Source organism: Aphidius gifuensis, linkage group LG1 (assembly GCF_014905175.1).
Source record: "Aphidius gifuensis isolate YNYX2018 linkage group LG1, ASM1490517v1, whole genome shotgun sequence".
NCBI lineage: Eukaryota > Metazoa > Arthropoda > Insecta > Hymenoptera > Braconidae > Aphidius > Aphidius gifuensis.
The window spans coordinates 8,505,087-8,524,349 of NC_057788.1; the positions used below are offsets into that span (position 1 = coordinate 8,505,087).

Genomic DNA, 19,263 nt, shown 5'->3' on the forward strand with positions numbered 1-19,263 from the left:
AACAAAATTTAAAAAAAAAAAAGCATAAATATTAATCATTTTACAGTATTTAGCCTTGTTTTTTTGTTTAATTATTATTTTAGTATTCTCAAATTGAGGGACACATTAAAACTACAAACTAAATTCTAAACAAAATAGAAAAAAAAAAAAATAATAATCCCACTTGAATAATTCATATCACCTGTTTAATGTGTTATTTTATTTTTAACTTTTTCTTTTTTATTCAGTCGTTATTTGGTGGTTTAATTGTTTATTCTTTTTTTTGGATGTTGACTCGAGTAATATTTTGTATTTCAAAAAATTCAGAACGAGTTAAATTAATGAATGTGAATTGTTAAATTAATTGATAATTAAAAAATAATAATATTTTAAGAATACTCAATAAATACGTGATACTCGTCTGAATACTTTGACAAATTATTTTATATTTTTATTTAATTTTTAATCTCGAAAACTAATATCAAGCTTTGAATTCTTTTTTTTCATTTTTGCTAAATTATATTTACTTCTTGAAATTATTTTGTTAATCATTTTACATTGTTTTTTTTTTTTTTTTGACAATATTTAATACATACATGGAATTTTTTTGTTCAAAGATTTTGATTTTTTTTTTGTTCATAATATCATCAGAGAACGTCCGGCGTTTTATTTATTCAAAAAAAAAATGTTGTGTTTATTTTTAAATGATTTTGCAAATATTTTTTTCATTAAAAAAAAAAAAATAATGACAATTTTTTCAAGCTAAATTTGTATTACACAGATATTGTTCTTTCATTTCTAAATTTTTCAAGACAATTCATTAATTATTTTAATCATTAAAAAATCTAATATTAATTAGTCTTATGTATGAAAAAGAAAAAAAAAAAAGCAATGAAATTAAAAAAATATACATGCTTTATTTAAAATTATTTTTTATTTGTTCTCGATATTTAAAACTAAATTTTAATTAGAAAAAAAAAAAACAAATGTCATGGACAAAATAATGAGAATTCATTGAGATTTTTTAAATTTAAAAATTTAAAAAAAAATTTTGTAATTGATTCATATTTAATCGATTATTCACTCGATCAAATTGATCAATATTTATCTTTTTTTTTGTGATATTATTTCGAATATTTCAAGAGTTAAAGCAGTATTGTTTTTTAAATGACGAAAAAAAAAAAAATTAATAGTAATAAATTTGAGTTACTGGCAGAGGACAGAAAATTTTTGTAAATAATTTAATCAAAAATTACTAATTACGCAATGTGTGTTTGTAATATTTTCTGTAGTCTTTTTTTTTGTTTAATTAATATTGTTTTAAAATTATTTTCTTTTGGGATTTAGTTTTTTTAAATTTAATTGTATCTTGAATTGTTGGTGCGTGTCATCTTCTGGCTGATTTGCTCTTCTTGCAATAGTTGACTACGAAATTGACTGACTTGTTCCAATGCAGCATTACAAGCATCACGTTGTTCCAAAAGTAGATGTTCCCATTTTAACGCGTACGCTGAAAAATACAATATTTAATCCCATATACCTGGCTGCCCAAAATAACAAACCATCCTTTTATTTTATTTATTAAATTTTAACAATGAAAATGTAAATTATTTAAGCATTAATTAATAACAAAATACAAAAATACATTTAAATAAATTAATAGCTCAAAAATTAATATACAATAAAAAAAAAAAAAAATCAATTGTTTCGATTAGTTATTGAGAAAAAATATTTAAATTATAAGCTGTAAAACATGCAATTATTAGTCATTTTATTTATTTATCTGTAAATGATATTGTTGTTTTTTTTTATGTCAATGAATTGTACATTCGATAGATATAAATATAAAAATTATTTGAATATTATTTTATCCGATAAATCGACATTTTATTAACAATAAAATATAAATCATATACACTTGTCTTGCAAAAGCAATAGAAAAAAAAAATCATCGAGGTAAACTGTCTTTTTTATTTTGTTTAAATATAATTAATTATTTTTTTTTTTTAATTCTGGAATGCACCAGAACCTTGACAAACGAAAAAGAAAAAAGTTTAACATTTATTTATCACTAAAAATTAAAAATGAATTTGTTTTTCTTTAAATCAATTTTAGTTGATGAAATAAATTAATGACACGTGATTCTGATTAGTAACTAAATTAACTAAGCAATTATTTACTCTTTAATTCCAATATTATTATATTTTTTTTTTTCCTTTTTATTAGCTACGTTTTTTACTAAATTTCGTACCGTTTGAAAATTGTATTCTTTCAAGTAGTTGCCTAGCCAAGGAGAATTTCCTCATCAGATATGGAGACTCAAACTTTGTTCTTTTCCGTCTAATATCTGCAAGGTTTTCTGGCATTACATCGACAATTATAACAATAATTTTCATTAAATTAATAAATCATATGGAAATTAATTCGTCAAAATCAAATAAATCATTTACATAATTAACTGGTATATTTTTTTTCAAACTAATATTAATTTAATGTAAATAAATTCTTGAACTTTAAATATTACTAATCAGTTTTTCCATGCCCAATAAAATTAGCATGAAAAAAAAAACAGCCAAAAAATAGCTGAAATTTAGCTTAATAGCTTTAACAAAATCCCAAGTAATTAACTAATTTATATATCAACCCCCTTTTAATGACTAATGTATATAACAATAATTTTTTTCTTTTATAAAATATAAATATAATTGATACGTGCAAATATTAAATGCACTTTTTTAAATGGCACTTATTAATTTGATTAATTTTTTTTCTTCCTTATATCTAAACCTAACTATTAAATGCCTTATGAAAAAATATTTGAAAAATTTATTCAATTTTTTCTTCATCATTTCTATGAATAAATATAAAAAATAATATATATATTATTGGTAAAACTGAAAAAACCGCAACATTAACAATAAAAGTTAATAAATAATCTTTAACTGATTTATAAAATGTTTTTTTAATTTCAACATTTTTATATTTATCACGATATTGTTTACGTTTATCATTTGTTAAATTATATAATTCATATTCATCATATTTATTACTATTATCAAAAAAAAAATTTGTATTATTTATAATATTATCATGAAGATTCCATTTAATATTTTTATTATTTTCATCAATTTTTTCTTTAATATTATCATCAAATTTATTATTTTCATTAATTTCTTCATCATCAATTAATAAATCATCATTTTGTTGTTTAAATTTTTCATTATCATCATGATTATTTAATTTATAATTATTCAAATGAAATACTTTAGCCATTGTATCATTATCATTACCATAAAAAAAATGTTTTTCATCAAGACTTGGTGTTCTTGTTAATGAACAAATATTTGATTGATTATCATTATTATAATATAATTTTTTTTGATTATTATTAAAACGACCAGTCCAGCAATATTTTGTTTTATTATTTGTTGGCCATCTTGCTCTTGGTGTTTTTTTTTTTGTATAATAACCATTTGTTTTATCAAATATATTTTTTTTAGTTGTAAAATTAAAATTATTACGTTTTTTAGTTTTATTTCTTGGTGTCATTTTAATTATCATTGATTTTATTGATGAATTTGTACTTAATGAACTTGTTGATTTTTTAAATTCATTTATCCATGGTGAATTTAATTTTTTAATATTATTTTTTATATATTTATTTTTATTGTTGATGTCGTTGTTGTTGTTCTTGTTGTTGTCGTTGTTGTGAACTAATGTTGTGTCCAGATTATCAACCTCAGATCCACTCCAATATCCATTCTTATTGATGTCGGGATCTGTCATTTCGTCAGACTGTGAATCTGTCATGAAACCCGAGGCGTTGTTGATGTATTCAGTTTTTTTTTTTTATTACCTCATCGTTATATATATATTAAATATAATAATACTAATTTCAAAAAAAATTTTCCTTTTTTTTTTTTACCGTAAACAATGTTATTAATTGACAAAATAACCATGATATTTTGTATTTAACAAAAAAATTATAAATAAATTATTGAAAAGTAAAAAAAGAAAAATTTAATTGACTTAAATTTAAATTTATCGGTGTTTTTTTTATTATTTAAAATGCATAAATAATAATATAAATAAAATAGATAGAAATAAAAAATAGTAAAAATTAACTTACATTCTTGATCATAATCAACTTCATGTGTTGCACTAAAAACATCATGTGCATCATTCAAAAAATTAGTTGTTTTATCCATAACAGCTTTGTGTGAATCAAGTACTTCTTCTTCTAATTGTTGTAATGCAGAAACAGCTTCGTGAAAAGTATAAAGATCTTGTGAAATTTCACCTTCCTGTAAATTAAAAACAAAACAAAAAATAAATACTTTTATACATAGTTAAACGAAATCCAGACAAATGAAATATCAGCTACTTACATTGAGTGATCTTAATTGTGCTAAATCACTTTCAGAAAGTACACTATCATTAGCATTTTCTTCAATTTTAAATAATCTTTCATCATCATCTTCATCATCGTCATCATCATCTTCATCAGTTGGTGATAATTTTGCTTCAGTTGGATCAGTTGCAGCAAGTTCTTTAACACGATCAGCATATCTAAGTGTATTAAGTGAATGTTCACATGAACTTAAACCAGGACTAATCATAGCAATCATACATGTTTTTGAATTTTCACCAATAAAACTATCTCTAAGTACTTGTGTTAATTTACTTGCTCTAAATGGTAAATGTGTACCTTTTCTACCAAGTGCACGTATACATTCTTTTAATGCAAGTAAACTTTTATTAATTTCAGCACCTTCCATACGTGTTTGACGATTTGCTGATGATGTATCAGCACCTCTTTCATTACCAGCTAAATCAATTAATGAAAATTTACCATGTACTTTATGTGTACCAGCTGCTCTAGCAATAATTTGAAATACAGCATGTGATCTTGATGAATTTGTATTTGCTGATGTTTGTCCACTTGTTCTAGCACTATTACCATGTTGAATTAATTTTAATACTTCATCACATGATTCAACAACTTTTTCAGTTAAACCAACAATTTGTACTTGTTGTTTACCATCTTCAAGTACACGTAGCTTTTCTTTATCAGCAAGTAAATCAAATACTTTACCAGAATATATTTCAAAAAAACTTGCTGATATTATTAAATTTGCTGAACGATATTTTTGTGATTTATGATATTTAAATACATCTTTAGCAACCATAGCATATATACCTTTTTTACAATCTTGTGTTTTACCATTAAAATCACCACCCATTGTATGTGTTTTACCAGAACCAGTTTGTCCATATGCAAAACATGTTGCCATACCACCATCAAATATTGTTTGTACAAGTGGTTTTGCTGTATATTTATAAACAATTTCATTTGTACAAGTTTCATCAAATGCATAATCAAAACGAAATAATTGATTTTCAAGATATTTTGTTAAATCAACTTTTGATTTTGGTTCATGTACAACCATTTGATCTTTATTTGGTACACTTATAACATCAACTTCTTTACGTGTTAATTCTTTACGATTTAATGGACGTTTACGTACACATACTGTTATTTGATGATCTTCAACACTATCTGTTTCACGTAATGGTCGAAAATCAATGCTATTTTGATATTCTCTAAATGAAAAATTGAAATATATTTATTAATAAAAATTAATAAACAAGTTTATTTTAAATTTTAATTTTTTTAAATTACCTTATCATTGCTAAAAATTCCCAATTTGGATTACCAGGATCTAAATTCATTAGTGCTTCTTTTTCTTCTTTAAGTTCAGCTTGTCGTTGACGTCTTTCTTCACGATTTTTCTTTAATCTTTCAACTTCTTTTACAACATTTGATCTTCTTCCTCTTCCATTTTCAATTTGTGTTGTTTGTGAATTAACAACTTGTTGCTGTTGTTGCTGCTGTTGTTGTTGTTGTTGTTGCAACTGTTGCTGTTGTTGTTGCTGTTGTTGTTGAATATGTTGTTGTGAAACATGCTGTGGTGGTATTATTTGTGGTTTTTTAGTTAATGATGTTGAATTTGTATAAACTGGTACTGTTGGTGGTATATTTTCTAATTCACGACGACTTGTTAAACCAGATACAGAATCACTATTACCATTAACAGTTACTGGTGGCATTATATTGGTAACTCTATTTCCACCACCACGAGGTATTTGTCTATTTAAACCAGCTAAAAAAAAAACAATTATTCAAATTAATATATAATAATTACTTTTTTTTCATTTAAATTTTATGATTTTTTTTTGTTTTAAAATTTTACTTTTTTTATTAACAATAACTGGTGCTTCAATTGCAATAACAGCTTTTGTTTTTTCATCAACAATTTGATTACGTCGTTTAAAAAAATTTGACCACGTTATAAATTTCATATTTAATAATTATTTAAAATAAAAGAAATATAATAATGAAACATGTAGCTCGTGTAAATGTATAAACTACACTAAATAAATTTAAGCAACTTGGGGTCCTTGCCCTTGTGCGTTTACAGTAAATTGCATTGGTATAGAGGTAATAAAGGCCTAGACACCAAACTAACTGATAGCGTGTTCAATACAGTCTTACACAAATATCAATAGACACACAAAGTGTTACAATAACATACTTGAATAAAATAACAAATACATATACAAGGTGCTTTTTAAAATATACATACAATCAAGATAATTCAAATTCCATTTTTTTTTTGTGTTTTTTTTTTACTACTACATTATGTATCCCTCTCATCAACACACCCCTTCCGAGTGACTACTTTATTTTAATGTATAACACACATCATCAACTGACCATTATTATTTGCCTCTCCCATTTAAATAAAAAAACATAAAATTGATTCTAAAAATCCTTGTTTAACTATAGATTTAAATAATATTAAAATTTATTCTCACCCTTGACTGGTATTGAAGGCCTTGATGAGTGCTAGAAAAAAAGTAAAAAAAAAAACAATTTATTAATCATATTGAAATAAATATTCATGTGCTAAATGTGCAAATTAAAAAATAAGCAATTGTTGATTCATTAGACCAAGATGAACCACCTACTTGTAATAATTTATAAATTTTTAAATAATTATAACGTTCACCAATGAGTGTGCAATAATTTGTCCTAATTTGTTTTTGTTTTTTGTTCATGTGCAATCTCATTTTATTTGTTGTAAAAATTTAATTAATTATTGTGCTTGTCAATGATTATGATGGCTATTTTAATGGTAAATTGTGTATGTTAATGTTGGAAATTTATATGAAAAAAAAAAAGGTGCAAGTGTAAGTTGATTAATTGAATTGATGAAAAAGGAATTTGGATTATTTTATTTTACTGGAAAAAATAAAAGTTTTTATTTAATTTTAATTGTTTAATGATTGATTTTAAAAATAATAAAATTTATTATTATTTATTGATTGTTAATTGTTTATTTTGATGTAATTTAAATTTTATTTTTTCCAGTATTTATTAGGAAGGTTACCAGATTACAAGGAATATTTCGTACAGATAATGTTGCAGAAGTTACGCCATTTCTTGTTGTTTGATTTCCATAACGTCCAACTAATCCATCATCCATGTTATCCATATCATCTGGATCTTCATCATCATCATCACCAGACGAGTCCTTTGATGTATAATAATTATCCAATGATGAATAAATAATAATTAACAGGATGGAAATATAAAGTTGTATACACACAAAAAAAGCATTTTTTTTTTTTAAATTAAAATTCAAGGAATAGGATAAATTATGGAGTTGACAATTTACCAAATATGATTTAAACATAATCGTTTTTCAAGAAGGAAAGTTGACAAACACAAACGGAAAAATAATAAAATAATTATGTTGATAATGTTGATGACGTTTCGAGTAATCCAGCAGCGTCCACACAAAAAAGAGCAATATATTTTTTCTATTGTTTTTTTTTTTGTTAATTAATTACAATGATAAATTATTAACAATTAATATTTTAAAATATATATTATTAATAATTAATTATAATAATATTTATAATTAATTATTAAAATAATTAATTGATTTTATTTAATAATGTAAAATATATTTTTCTAAAATTATTATCGTAACACATTTTACTGATTTTTTTTTTTTAATAACAGTAAATTATATAAAAATTTTATGAGAATATTTTGTTAATTGATTTTAATAGATTTATAATTTGTGTTTTATTTTTAATTTTTTATTGCAATAATGTACCTGGAAGACGATTAGATATTGAAACATTTTATGAGGCACAACAAAGCCAACAGACCGGCACATTATTCTCGAGTTAGTAAACTAGCGATAGGTACATTTAAGAACTGGTAGTCCAGGTAACGTATCAACAAATTTTTATGTACCAAGTCAATAAAAATATTTGTACTATGTGTATATAAAAAAAAAAAAAAATCTTGCAATAAATTTATAAACTTATTTACTCACGAAACTTTTTTTTAAAAGAAAACTTATTTACTCGTTTTTTTTTCTAACTTTAGAATCATTTTTCGATTTTTTTTTTTTTAAATTCTTGGTATCGATTAGGATAAATATTTTTGAAGATAAATAAATTTATTGTTAATTAACATACCTTGGATCTTGTTGTAATGATATTATTTGTTGGAGGTGGTGGCATTGATTTAGGTAATAATTCTGGATTCAAAGCAAGAATAGCATCCATCTCAACCTGAAATTAAATAAATAAATAAATAAATAAATGATATAATAAAATTATTAAGCTTTTTGTAAATTTATAACCTTTCTTCTTGGAATCATACTTGTATGAAACATGATAAATATAATATATAATTAAAAAATAAGAAAGATATGAATATAATAATGAAATTGATTTTTAGCTTAGTTGATTAATATATTGAATTTGATATAAGGTGTTTTAAAGCCCGTCAAATTGGTCTGTCGGGAACGAACTAATGTTGAAAATAGACTAACGTTCTCAATTGATCATGATGATGCCGGTATACAAAACTGTTTTAATCTTAAAGTCATTGCATAATCACACATGTGAAAATAAACTCTATAACCATGACCTCGAAAAATTCATAGTATTTATAATAATTATGAGTTTATTTTATTTTTAGAAAATATGAGAAAATGAGATAATGAAAAACAAAAAAATCAAAGATACATCAAAGAATATTAGCGTTTTATTTTATTTTCAAAGGCAATAGATATATTGGTACGAGTCAAGAAATTTGTTATTTTTTTTCGATTTTGTTGTTGATTGACATTATTTTTTTAAATTAAAAAAAATATTTCTAACGTGTGTATTTATTTATTTTTAAATTAAACTACAATATTTATGAATTTAATTTATTTCATCATTAAAAGTATCGTGGTGTTAGAGTCAAAAAGACACAAGTGCCATTTTAATAATTTTATTTATTAAAAAAAGCTAACAAGGAAATAAGTATAATAATTTTTTTTGATAAATAATTTGTTTATCCCATTTGAAAGTATTTCAGCTAGACAATATTTGATGTAATAGTAAAAATAGTTTATGTCACGTGTGTTAAAAATAAAGAGGCGTATCTACATGATAATAATTATAAACTATTAATTTTTAATAGTAAAAAATATGTTGAATATAATGAAAATATTATTGTTTAATTTTAATTTACAAATTTTCATTTGATATGTATTTAATATTATTTATTAACAATAAATAATAATAATAAATAATATCAATAATAAAAATAAAGCTTGTTAAATTTTTATAACGTCATTTCATTGGCTCAATGATTTTTCAATGATTTAATATTTCTCTAGCAATTTAAAAAACCTTTCGTAAAACTTTCATCAATTTATTAAGACAAAAAAAAACGAAAAAAAAATTGTGTGTTTAACAATTACTTATGGTAAATAAAATATGCTATTCTAAAATTATATAAAATTAATATATTCACACTTGAAACAATGTAAATAATTTATTGTTTTTTTTATCTATTTACCTCTTTTCCTTTGGTCTCTCCTTTTTCGAACCATTCTACAGTGACACTTCTCTGTTCCCAGTTGACACCAGATACAATTGCTGAATGTACTCGGCCTAAAATAATAAATAAATAATTACTTCATCAAATGAAAATTAATAAATTATCATCATCATTTAATTTTAAATATTATATTTCATATATATATTGTTGTCACATTTGTTGTAACGGGTTTTTTCGAAATGTGAAACGCGAACAAGTAGCTGGTTTTATTTTATAAATTTTTAATATATTATTATTTTTTTTATTCATCATAGCAGTATAGACAGGGGCGGTGTAAAATTACAGATCAACTTGTCTGGCAATTTTTAAGTAATATAGCTATATGAGAGAAAACATAATGACTTTTGCTCATTTATTTCCGTTCTGTAATTTATATATTAATCAGTATTAGTGCGTGTATTATAGTACATGTATGTGTATATAAAATTTATTATTAAAAGCAAATAAATAATTTTGGGGAGGATATACAGAGGCGTGTTTCATTCACGGATGGCTTATTTAATTTATTTTTTTTTTCAACTATCTACTTCAATGAGAAAAATTTCCCTTGATTTTTTTTCGAACAATCTGTTGATGGATTTAGAAACCGTCAACAGACAACTGAGCTACAGATGTTAAATACCCAAAATATTAAGAAAAACATAATCTTTAAAAACAAAAAAAATTATTTATCAATTAAATTATTAAAATATTAAAAAATATAAATATTAATACCATTTTGTTTTTTTTTTAAATGACTATTGTTGCTTGGTTTTGGTATCATTGAATTAACCTTTTTTTTATTATCAATTTGTTTTTTATCAACATCATCAAGTTGAATTAAAAAACTGCAAGAATTTTTACCAAATTTTAAATTTTTTTCATCAATATTATTTATTTTTTTTTTATTATTTGTATGTTGTAATTTATGATCATTTAATGTTGAATTTGGCGAATTATTAACTGATATTATATTTGTATTTTCAATTGATTTATCAGTTGATGATAATGGCAATTTATTTATGAAATTATCAACATTAATAGCTTTATTTTCATCAATATTAATATTATTTTTATTTGTTAATTTATTTATTGTTCCAGTTGGACTAGCATCAGACAATGAATCGTAAAATTCAACCTCATTATTATTTGAACACTCTGTTACATTAATATCATCATCATGTAAATTATTAATAATTTTTTTTTTAATTTCAATAATACTTTTATCATTATTTTGTATTTTTAAATTTTCATCTAAATTTTCAGTTTTATTATCACTGTCATTTATTGCATAAACATCATCACGTAATTTTTTTTTTTTTAATTTTTTCTTTGATTTATTAACATTTGTTTTTTTACTACCACAAACACATTTACTAAACCAATTCATATTTTTTATATTTTATTATATTGTATTTTAAAAAAAATCTTAAAAATATTAGCCTATTTTTTTGTCATTATTTGCTTGTTGTTTTTTTTTTCTAAACACTTGGCAATTATATTTTTTAATTATTTAAATTACACAATAATATTTATGAATAATTAAAAAATAAAGTTTAAAATGTCTTTTAGTTTAATCATGAATGCGTGAATGTTCATGGACATTGACGTTCTGAAACACAAAAATAGATATGCCTTTCTTCTTTTCCCAGACAATCTTCATTCCATGTGGGGAATTTAAAAGCCAAAAAAAAAAAACGAAAAATGTTATATATATAAAAAAAAAGGAAGCACAAAATTATCCCATAAACACTACACAAAATTGATGAAAAAATAAATCGAAAATTCGAAAATAAATAACCGAAAAATCAAGACAAACAAAAAAGATTTGAATTTTAAAAAAACCACAAAGAAAATAGTATAAAATAAAATTTAAATATATTTTTTTTAAAAAAACTATTATCACTGGAAGGTCAAGCAAAAAAATATAAAATAAAAAATTATTAGTACATGCGCAGTTACACTTCACGTTCGACTGATAGAATTGCCGGTGCGCTGATTCATAAAGTCATTTATTATTATAACGTTGGGTAAGGTAATTTGATGTCGTTTGATTTGAGTGTAGGTTAACGATAGTGGTTGTTGTTGTTGAGAGAAAAATTCTCAGCAAGTTCGATCAACCGTCAAGTAACACAACACAACATACTGAGCATTAAAAAAAAACAAACCACGACATCACCATCGCAAACAAATACTGCAAATACAAAATCAAAATTTGTTTTAAAAAACACCTTGACAAGTAGTACTTAATTCTACATCCTACGTAAATTTTTTTATTGCTAGTTTTTTTATTTTTTGAATGGTTATTTCTTGTATTAGTCTCGCCCACTTGAACCATCAGGTTTTTTTTTTTGTGTTTGGACAGGTTGCTATAGTTGATATTTCGTTGAATCAATAGATTGATAATTTGTTTATTTTAAATATACACAACACGCAATATAAATATTATAAACTTATTTTTTTATGTGTCGTTTTAAATGGTTTATTTTTTTGTTGGTTATTGTATGGATATTTTAATTTTGTATAGATGAGGAAAGAGGACAGGTCCAGCAGAGACTGAACAAACTGGATCAATTGATGGAGCATTGAATGTAGTTTGTAATTATATTACAAGTGTTAATATTAATTATCAATGGTTATTTAAATAGTGTAAAACTATTCTTTATTTAGATCATCATAGAAAACTTGGGAAAAATAAAAATATCAAGTTGATAATTACTTCAAGAGCAAATGGTTTTTATTTATATTTTTTTTTTTCTTTTTTTCGTTTCGAGGATGAGTATGTTTTTGTGTTGTGTAATAGAGAGAAGATGAGACCCTGAGAATAAATATATATATTAAAAATAATGCGCAATCAATGATGTGTTGAATAAAAAATATAAAAAAAAATTTATAAATATTATGTCGCATTGAAGGTGGAAATAAGTGGAAAATATTTTTAAATGATAAATTTTCATTAAAAAATAGAAAAATTATTTTTAAATTATAAATTTTCATTGAAAATAGAAAAAATATTTTTTAACAATAGTTTTAAATAAATGTTATTGAAATATTATTTTATTTTTTTAATTTAAATATTATTTTTCGAATTTTCGATTTTTTAAATTTCGAAATTTGCTAATTTTTCGATTTCGAAATTTCAATTTTTGTATATAAATTTCGATTATTATACTCTAATTATTTATTTGGATGATTATTTTTCGATAGAATATTTAAAAATACAATTGCATTATAAATAAATAAGTAAAATTTCAATATTAAAATTTAATTTTTCGATTTTTGAATTAACGAGCAGAGGAGACATGAATGTTTAGAGAGCAAGGGTTTTAATTTAAACAACTACATCCGGGATATCTCTCCCCTATTTCACATTGCGAATGACAAATTATTAATAATAATCATAATAATATTTCAAACTAATTTGTAGACTATAAAGAAAAATAATTATAAATAATATTTTTAAATTTCAGTGATATTTTGTATTTTTAAATTTAAATTTTCATCGAAATTTTCTGTTTTATATTATCACTGCTATTATAAATGCATAAATATCTTCACGTAATTTTTTTTTTTTTTTTTTTTAATTATTTCTTTGATTTATTAACGTTTATTTTTTACTACCACAAACACATTTACTAAGCCAACTCATTTTTTTTTATACTTTATATATTGTTTTAGAAAAAATTAAAAAAAAAATTTTTCCTTTTGTTGTTATTATTATTATTACTTAGATAATTAAATTGATTAAGTTTATTATTATTTTTTTTCTAAACACTACAGGAATTATTGTTAATCTTCATAGTAATTTTTTAAATTAAACATTATAATTTTTATTTATAAATAAATAAAAGATTGAAAGAATAGAAAATTGTAAATTAAATTTGTAATATCATTTCATTTATCATGGTAATAATATTATTAATAATAAATAGTTCACACGATTTCCATGTGATAAAATATACACAAATGTAACTTGAGACATATATATTAACAAGTTATTGAAAATAATAAAATTAGTAATCGTCCTCGAGACTTGTTTTCATTGATGAAAATAAAAAATCACCAAAGTACCATTTACAGAATTCAAGATTTTTAATTCAACAAACAATTTATTTCCTTTACTAATTCAATATTTTTATTCATTATAAATTTTCCATTGTTTATCTTCAAAATAATAATATATTAATAAAATAATAATTATAATAATAATCAATACTATCAGAGCAACAAAATCTTTTGATAAATTATTGTTTTTTTTTTTTTCTTTCTTTTGCAATTATTATTGCATGTACCGGAAGAAAAATATAAACAAAACAATTGATTTTTACAGTTAAATTATATATATAAATTTTAGAAAACATAAATAATAGTTTCAAATAATTATTTATTTATTTATTTATTGTTTTTCCAATAGTTGGTTGAGGAAAAAGTTCTTCAAATTGACAACTGAGGCGCCAGCAATCAGACCAACAAACAAGTTAAAAAAAAAAAAAGTCTAGTCAATTTATCGACATTATTAAAACATAAAAAAAAAGTTGATTAAAAATTATATAATTGAATATTAATTACCAGCAATTAATTTAATAAAATAATTAATTTACAAAAAAATTTTATTTTTCGAATTTCAAGTTAACTTTCAAGGTTGAATTTAAAGCAAAAAAAATAAATAAAATTCAAATTCATTAACAAATATTAAAAATAATTAATAGCCTTTTTTTTTTTTTATAAACAATTAATTTATTTTGATAAATTACTGAGGTCAAAGACACTTAATCAAACCGGCAAATTGCCAAATATTTTTATTTTATTTTTCTAAAAATTGGCAATTGATCAAATATCAATTAAAAAAAACAATAAATAATAATTTTTTTTTGTATTTTATCAAAGCTTATAATTCAACAAACATAAAAAATCAAAATTTGATAATTTTTTATCATTAATTATCATATAAACTTGAATTTTTCAATTTAAAAAAAAAAAAAAAGGAAAAAAAAAAAATTTTCATAATTATGTTTTTATTTTTTTTCCTCGTAATATCTCTTTTAGGCAAGAATAATAAATTGTTGTCTTTGATCCAGTATTAATGTCCATGAAAAATATATATAAAAAAAAAAAAAAAAAATTAACAACATCATGGATCCATGTAAGGCAACATCGCCCACATGGTCAACAGACACTCGAGTTTCGACAAGGACTATCCGCTATATTAATCCCCCCTATCAAAATTACATTATTTATCAACAAAATAATAATTATTATCGATTACGTAATCATTCTCAAGTGCAATAATAATCATAAATAATTTTTATTTAAAACATTTCATATGTAAATAAATTAATTTACAAAACTGCATTATATTTCGAAAAAAAAATTTATAAATATTGTAATTATTGTATTAATTTATTTATTAAATAAATAATTATAATAATTGAATATAAAAATTGTTCCAGGTGTTGTTAATAATATGTTTAATTCATTAATCATATAAATTTAAATACCATTGATACTATAAATAAATAACACGCGTCTAGAAAATTTAAAAATCCAAGAGAAAGTTGTCAAACTTCTTTTTACACACTCGACTATGTTATTTAAATAAATAAATAAATAAATATATAAAAACACGTGGGTGATGATGTAAATATATTTTTTAAATATGCCAATTATTATTTAATATATTTTTTCAATTGTCCTTGATTAATTGTTGATAGTAAAAAAAAAATAAAAAAATTTTTTTTTATTTTTTCTATACGTCATTTTATATTTCATGCAAATTTAGCTGTATTATTGTCAAAGTAATTATTGTCAAAGGTATTCAATGACATTCATAAATGTTTTTTTTTATTTATAAAATTTGTAACATTCCCACGAGCCATTGAATCTATTTTAAATGTTGGTGCTATTAGCGGTATCTAGATTACGATGTACCGAGAGAATTGGCCAACTGTCCAGATGCATTTAGAATTGAGGCAATTGCAACTTTGCAAGTGCACTTGGGTGCGTCATGTAACAAGTGAATAACTGTTGTGTGTATGATGATGGCAGTTTAATTATTATTACGGTTTTAAAATTAAATGAAAATAATATAATGCAATCTAATTTTAGAGCTAGTAAAAATAATTTTTTTAAATCATTAATTAAAAGAAATATATCCAGCAATAATTACTAATCATTAAATTAATTTTTCTTTTAAATCAATATGTCATGAAAATAATAATAATAAAAAATTTAATTATTAATCAAAGTAGTTAATTGAAATTGAGTGAAAGAAAATTAATTAAAATTTGAAAATAAAAAATAAATCAGTTAATTATTTTGTTTTTATCTATAAAATATATCATGAAACTGACCTTAGTTAATGTAATTGATTAGTTTAATGTATTTTTTTTTTGTTGATAAAAAAAGGAAAGAGTTATCGATTTATTTATCAACTGACAATTACCCGGTTCATATCCTACCAGCATGAAAAATCATGAATCAACAAATCAAGTTTATTATTGGTAATATTTATTTTTACATGTTTATGTTAAAATTTAAATGTGTATGTGTTTGTATAAGTATTAACGAACTTAACAGAGATAGATAGTTGTAAAAATTAAATAAATTGAATATAAAAAAGAGAGAAAGAGAAGGAGTTGTTGGGAAACCCGCAGACCTTTCTTGGTGAATGCTGTGACTCACTCGACAACGATTGTGTTTATAAAAATACAAAATAAAAAAAAAAAAAAAAAAGATTACCTTACAGACACACGTACGCGTATATATTGATCTAATGTTATCATTGAAATTATTATAAACAACAACGGTATTTAATAATAATCACAAAAATTTTATTTTAAAATTTTTTTTTTATATTAAAATCATTTTGATATTTTTAGTAATAAAAATGATTATTTATCAATTATTGGGGCAAATATGAATAGAATTTATTTTAAAAACAATTAAGATAAGATAATTTATAAATAAAAAAATTTATAAATAAATAAAACTAGTTAAAAATACAAAAGATTTGTAAAAATGATGAAAAAAGAATTTTTTTTTTTTTCAATTATTTTTATATTTTTAGTAATAAAAATTATTATTTATCAATTATTAAGGCAAATATTAATAGAATTTAGTGTTAAAATTATTGAGATAATATAAATTATCAATAAAAAAATTTATAAATAAATGAATTTAGTTAAAAATACAAAAAACTCGTAAAAATGATGAAAAAAAATTTTTGTTTTTTTTCAATAATTTTGATATTTTTATTGATAAAAATTATTTTTAAATGATTATTGGGTTGAATATGAATAGAATATATTTTTAAAACAATTAAGATAACATAATTTATAAATAAAAAATTTTAAAAATAAATAAAACTATTTAAAAATAAAAAATTTATATTTTTTTAAAAATAGGTCAATTTACAGAAAAATAATAAACCAATAATTACAAAAAAAAAATTCTATATAATTTATTATAATTATTGTTAATAAATAATTGATAAATTTTTAAATTTATAAAGTTTATTTAAAATACCATCAAGTGTTGAGTATCGATTTTATCAAATTTTACCAAGTGACCTGGTTATAAAAAAAAAAAGAAAACAACTTGATAATAATTTACCAACAAAAGCAAAATAACGTGGCTTGTTTATTATTAAATTAAATAATTTAAAAATATTATTATTTAGTTAATTATTTGATAAATTTAATAACATAACGGATTGCTCTTTCGCATCACTTGGCTTGTAAAGTGTTCTAGATTAAAAGTGGCAGTCTGTCTGGTGTTGCTAATTTATTATTATTTTTTTTCATCAAAATATGCACACAAGGTGTGATAAATATTAATGCTCATTTTGCAAATTAATAATTTATAAATATTGCAAATAAATCAACAATATCATCCAACAGAAAAAGAGAAATAAAAAATAAATATAAAAAAAAAAAAATTACTAATTATTCAAGATGTTAATTTCGATTACACTTTTAATGATAAAACGAAATTTATTTCTATCAACTTTAATGATATTTAAACTCATTTTAATTTTAAAATACATTGTTGATTTATCATAAAGATATGAACATGTGTAAATCCATCATTATGCAAATCATTTTTTTATTATTTATTTATATAAATTTGCTCCATCCTCAAATTTATCAATAATAAAAATTTCGAAATATTACTAAAACACTTGTGTTCACATGAAAAATAAAAAAAAAGTCGATTGACATATCTAAAAATAATAATTATTAAATTACATAATTAATAATAAAAAAATAATTTCAATAAAATTATAAACAATTCATCAATAATATGACAAAAAAATTTAACCTCTTTTCTAATTTTTCTTTAGAAAGTTAGCTTAAAATTGGAGTAAATTTCGCCATAGAAACAACAACATTTTACCTATGATAAAATCCAGAAAATAAATAAAATGCATTCCAAATATGGAAGAAAAAAAAAAAAAGAAAACCCACGCTTGTTTTTGTCAAAAAAAAAAAGAAAGAAAAAAATCGAAAATATTTAGTCAAAATGTTAACCTCAAAATAAGGGTTAAAAATATAGCTAAAAATTGTTTAATTAATTTTGTTGTTGAATTTCATGAATAGCAATTAATTATTGAGGTTAGGTTTTCATTTTTCCTTTTCTTTTTTTTTTGGCAAATTGTAAAAAAATTGTTTGGCGGGATTTGACTCACCGTCTGTTCTCTTGATGTTTATGCTGGTTCCCATGTCAATGTTACACACGCCTTGATCCATGATTAATAAATTAATATGTATCCTTGTTTAAATGTTGTTAATAATAATTGTCCAGGGTTAATGACCAAAATTGAATGTAAAATAACTTTTTGTAACTTGACGACTATTTTTTTTTTTTTTTTTTTCTTTTTTTGTTGTCTCCAAGGTGAGCCGGCAAATGACGGTTAAAAATGCTTCACATTCAAATAAAATTTCAACACAATTTAATAATTATTTACCGTAAAATTTTGTATGTTTATATTTTCTTTGTATATATCATTGAAACGGGAAAAAAATGAAATAAAAATGAAAAAAAAAAAAAAATTATTAAAGAGAAAAAAAAAGGCACGCCCGATCCTTTCTGTAACACTCCTCCAATTTAGATGACCATTAAAAAAAAATAACACTCAAAATTTATATTGAATATTTATAAAATTAATTGGATAATAATAATCACGAATTAATTAATAATATTATTGAACAACACATTGATTAGATGTTTATTAAAGGAGGTAGACTGGTCTGCCGGGATCACTGCCAGTGTCCGTTATTGACAACGGAAAATTGCATTGCGAGGTCGTCGACGATTGTGTTGCCATC

General features: G+C 21.9%; 1 protein-coding gene across 3 annotated transcripts; it reads right to left on the reverse strand.

Annotated features, from left to right (window-relative positions):
- Positions 1 to 540: 540 nt before the first annotated feature.
- LOC122847610 (kinesin-like protein KIF2A) lies at positions 541 to 19,232 on the reverse strand. 3 transcript variants are annotated; one of them, XM_044145408.1, is made up of 10 exons: positions 18,624 to 19,232; positions 9,917 to 10,011; positions 8,539 to 8,634; positions 7,458 to 7,577; positions 6,859 to 6,889; positions 5,663 to 6,143; positions 4,368 to 5,583; positions 4,109 to 4,283; positions 2,231 to 2,326; positions 1,015 to 1,489 (listed from the first exon to the last, which is right to left on the reverse strand). In XM_044145408.1, exons 1-10 carry the CDS (start codon positions 18,682 to 18,684, stop codon positions 1,338 to 1,340), a joined length of 2,523 nt encoding a protein of 840 aa, XP_044001343.1. In that variant the 5' UTR covers positions 18,685 to 19,232; the 3' UTR covers positions 1,015 to 1,337. The 3 variants fall into 3 exon arrangements, with proteins under 3 accessions (XP_044001345.1, XP_044001343.1, XP_044001344.1); XM_044145409.1 differs by lacking the exon at positions 2,231 to 2,326; XM_044145410.1 differs by lacking the exons at positions 2,231 to 2,326; positions 7,458 to 7,577 and having other exon boundaries at positions 541 to 1,489.
- Positions 19,233 to 19,263: the final 31 nt, after the last annotated feature.